Here is a 3,460-nt window from a genome sequence, read left to right as displayed (position 1 = left end):
TTGCACGAGTAGGCTTTGAGAGGGTCATAGTGAGTTCTCTAAGTCTTAATGACTAATGTGTGAAAGTCCTCTAACGTCTAATGAATGAAAGTACTCTAAATGCATGAATATGTCCTAAATGAATCTAATGAAGAATGTTGGCTTAAATGCTTAAATGTAAAAATGAATGCTATACTTGGATTGTTTTGTGGGTTACTTCCTTGTCATGACTTGTTGTATATGAATGTACCATGTCTAGGGTGACTTCAGAGGAGTACTTAGTGTGAGTAGTAGTATGGGATGCTACTTGCACATTGCACAAGTATGACTTAGAGTTATCTTAGATGTTGGTCTTAATGTGATGATGTGACTCATGTAATGTTATGTCTCTTAAATGATTTGTTGTATAAAGGTGGAAAGGATGAATGGCAAGTTCACTTTTGGTGACCTTAGGGTGGTGCCTTGGTGTGGATGGTGGTATGGGACGCTATCCATACATTGCACAAGGTATAGCCTAAGGGTTACTTCAAGTGAAGGTTAAAATGAAAGTAATGGGTTATATCTGTTGAATATGTCTCTTTTGTGATAAATGACTTGTATGTTGATCATGTTTGAGTATTATGTCTCTTATGTGTTTATTCATGAAGGTTTTACCAAAATGGCATAAAAGCATGACTCTCAAGCAAATGTCCTTTTTAAACATGTTTTTGCATGGTCATCATACTTAGTACATCTAATGTGCTAACCCCATTCTTCCCCTTTTCTTAATAAAATGTGGGGCTTGGAGATATCAGTGTTCTATGCTTGATGGATAAGTTTCTAAGGTGCTTGAAGATGAAGACTTGGTGAGTACTCATAGTTTTGAGGACAAAACCCATTATGTTCCTTTTTTGTCTTTAGTTTATGTTAAAGTTTTTGTATGGGCTTGGTCCCAATGTTGTATTCTAAGTATTAGATGGTTTGAGACATAGTGTACAAAGTCTAGAAAGTCTTCTGCTTGCTTTTTAATGAAAATGTCTTCGATTTTAAAGAAAGTTTTTAATTCTTCTCTATTTTCCCATGTTCTTATGTTCAAGAATGCTATGAGGCTTGTATAAGACCCCTTTGGGTTTGTGTACGCCGTGTTATGACTAGGGGGGGTGCTCTCGGGTCGTGACAACAACTATTGTGGAGGATGGGAAATTCTTATGTAGTTGTGTACAACCATTAAAATTATCCTAGTTGTGGAATAAATAAACATAGTTTTGCACTCATGTTCCAATGTTTTTACTTGTTCTTAACATAACATAACATCAATATTGTTGCTACAGATGACTCCTATGTTGGTACAAATGACCCATGTGGTGCTTTATATGAGTCAAATGTTGCAACATATGAGGCATATGTTGCTACAAATGACCTATATGGTGCTATATATGAGTCAAATGTTGCAACATATGAGGCATATGTTGCTACATATGACACATGTTGTGCTACATATGAGTCAAAAGTTGCAACATATGAGGCATATATTGCTACAAATGATCCATGTGGTGCTACATATGAGTCAAATGTTGCAACATATGAGGCATATGTTGTTACAGATGACCCATGTGATGCTATAAAAGTCAAATGTTGCAAAATATGAGACATATGTTGCTATAGATGACACATGTTGTGCTATATATGAGCCAAATGTTGCAACATATGAGGCATATGTTGCTACAGATGTCCAATGTGGTGCTACATATGAGTCAAATGTTGCAACATATGAGACATATGTTGCTACAGATGACTCATGTGGTCGTTATAGATGACCCATGTGATGCTATATAAAAGTCAAATGTTGCAATATATGAGACATGTGTTGCTATAGATGACACATGTTGTGCTACATATGAGCCAAATGTTGCAACATATGAGGCATATGTTGCTATAGATGTCCAATGTGGTGCTACATATGAGACATATGTTGCTACAGATGACTCATGTGGTGCTACATATGAGTCAAATGTTGCAGATATGAGGCATATGTTGCTACAGTTACCATATAAGATACCATAATATAACTGATAAAATAAAACATTGTCATTAATTACAAACACATTGTCAAGGCTCCAAGCTCCTAGATACTATCCCAGCAGCCCAAATCCATTGCATTTGACCAACTATATTGTCACACAACAGGGTTTGGGGAGGTTGAATTGTTGTCATGGTAATTAAATGCTCAATAAATGCAAGCGAATATGAATCGCACGCGGCTTTGGTGTCATTTGTTACCATGGGTTCCAATCGACCTTTAAATTCCCATGGTTCATTAAGGAACTTATCTGGCAAATGCTTCATTATTCCACTTTGCTTCAACAATTTTGGTAGCAACTCGAACACAAGTTGTATGAATGTCAAAAACTTGGCATGTTCCATACCCATCAGGGAGCAATCATAAACATTCATGCGACCCTCGTGCAAGAGGATCTCAAGAGTCAAAAAATGAGTTTTGTTCAGGTTCATGACTGCCAGAATCCGTCTTGCACCAATCCAATTCATGCCTCAAGGATATGGTCTAATGCCCCTGACATAGTTAATCATATCTTCATCCCATTCAAACTCATTAATTAACTGCATAAAACTTTTGCCACTAACTATTGTTGCCTCCTCGCTGATACTGTCATACCTTTTTTTGAAGTTGGTATAGAAGTTGAGATCCAAGATTCTATCTGTGAAACCATAGTACTCAGGATATCTCAAATGCCTCTCCCCCATGAGGCTAAAAATTTCATCAATATACTAAAATAAAAAATAATATTAAAGAGTAAAGAAGAGTAATCATTGAAAAGATAAAGCAAACAAACATTATAAATTAAAGCTACTAGTAGAGAAATATTACCCAGTCTTCCCACCAAATATTCATGCTTGTCATGGTCCCGAAATCATCTCCACTAAAAAAAGCATGTCGTATTGTACACGCAGATTCTTTCCTCTCATCAGTTCCACCAGTTTGTTCTTTTGAGCTATAGGCACACACTTATAAAGATTCACATGCTTGAGCTCCAACCATTTCTCTCGTACAACCATTGGCAATTCTCCAAATATTTTCTTCTTCAAATTTTGCATTGCCTTGAGAAAGGATTTTTTTTTCTCCTTTTGGCCTGTGGAGTATATGGATCTGGAACATTCTTTGATGGAATGACCTTGACCGCCCTCTTGTTTTTAAATTCATTCACAGCCTGACTCAATGTTTGCAGATACATGATAAATTTTTCATCATGTTTCTTGCACTTTTCACATAGAAAGCCAGAGTATCAACTACAAGAGGTAGCCCCAACACTTTGTACACCAAAACTAACACCAACACCAGCACCAACCCCAATATTAACACCAGCCCTTACAACCACATCAACCATATCATCCTCATTAAAAACAACTAACTGGTGATCATCAAGTCTTGCTCTTTTGATGGTTGTTGCCAAGCAATTCCCTTTTAACATTATCTACTACAAAA

General features: G+C 36.6%; 1 protein-coding gene across 1 annotated transcript; it reads left to right on the top strand.

Annotated features, from left to right (window-relative positions):
- Positions 1-1,289: 1,289 nt before the first annotated feature.
- On the top strand, positions 1,290-2,022 carry LOC125852108 (uncharacterized; the record flags this gene model as incomplete). Its single annotated transcript, XM_049531830.1, has 3 exons — positions 1,290-1,571; positions 1,624-1,761; positions 1,835-2,022. Coding segments are annotated over 3 exons (608 nt in total), but the record flags the coding sequence as incomplete, so codon positions are not given.
- Between the last annotated feature and the right edge of the window lie 1,438 nt (positions 2,023-3,460).

The sequence above is a fragment of the Solanum stenotomum genome, unplaced genomic scaffold (assembly GCF_019186545.1).
Source record: "Solanum stenotomum isolate F172 unplaced genomic scaffold, ASM1918654v1 scaffold32513, whole genome shotgun sequence".
Lineage (NCBI taxonomy): Eukaryota > Viridiplantae > Streptophyta > Magnoliopsida > Solanales > Solanaceae > Solanum > Solanum stenotomum.
Note: the sequence above shows the minus strand (reverse complement) of the source record. Positions and strands in the feature narration are given on the sequence as shown.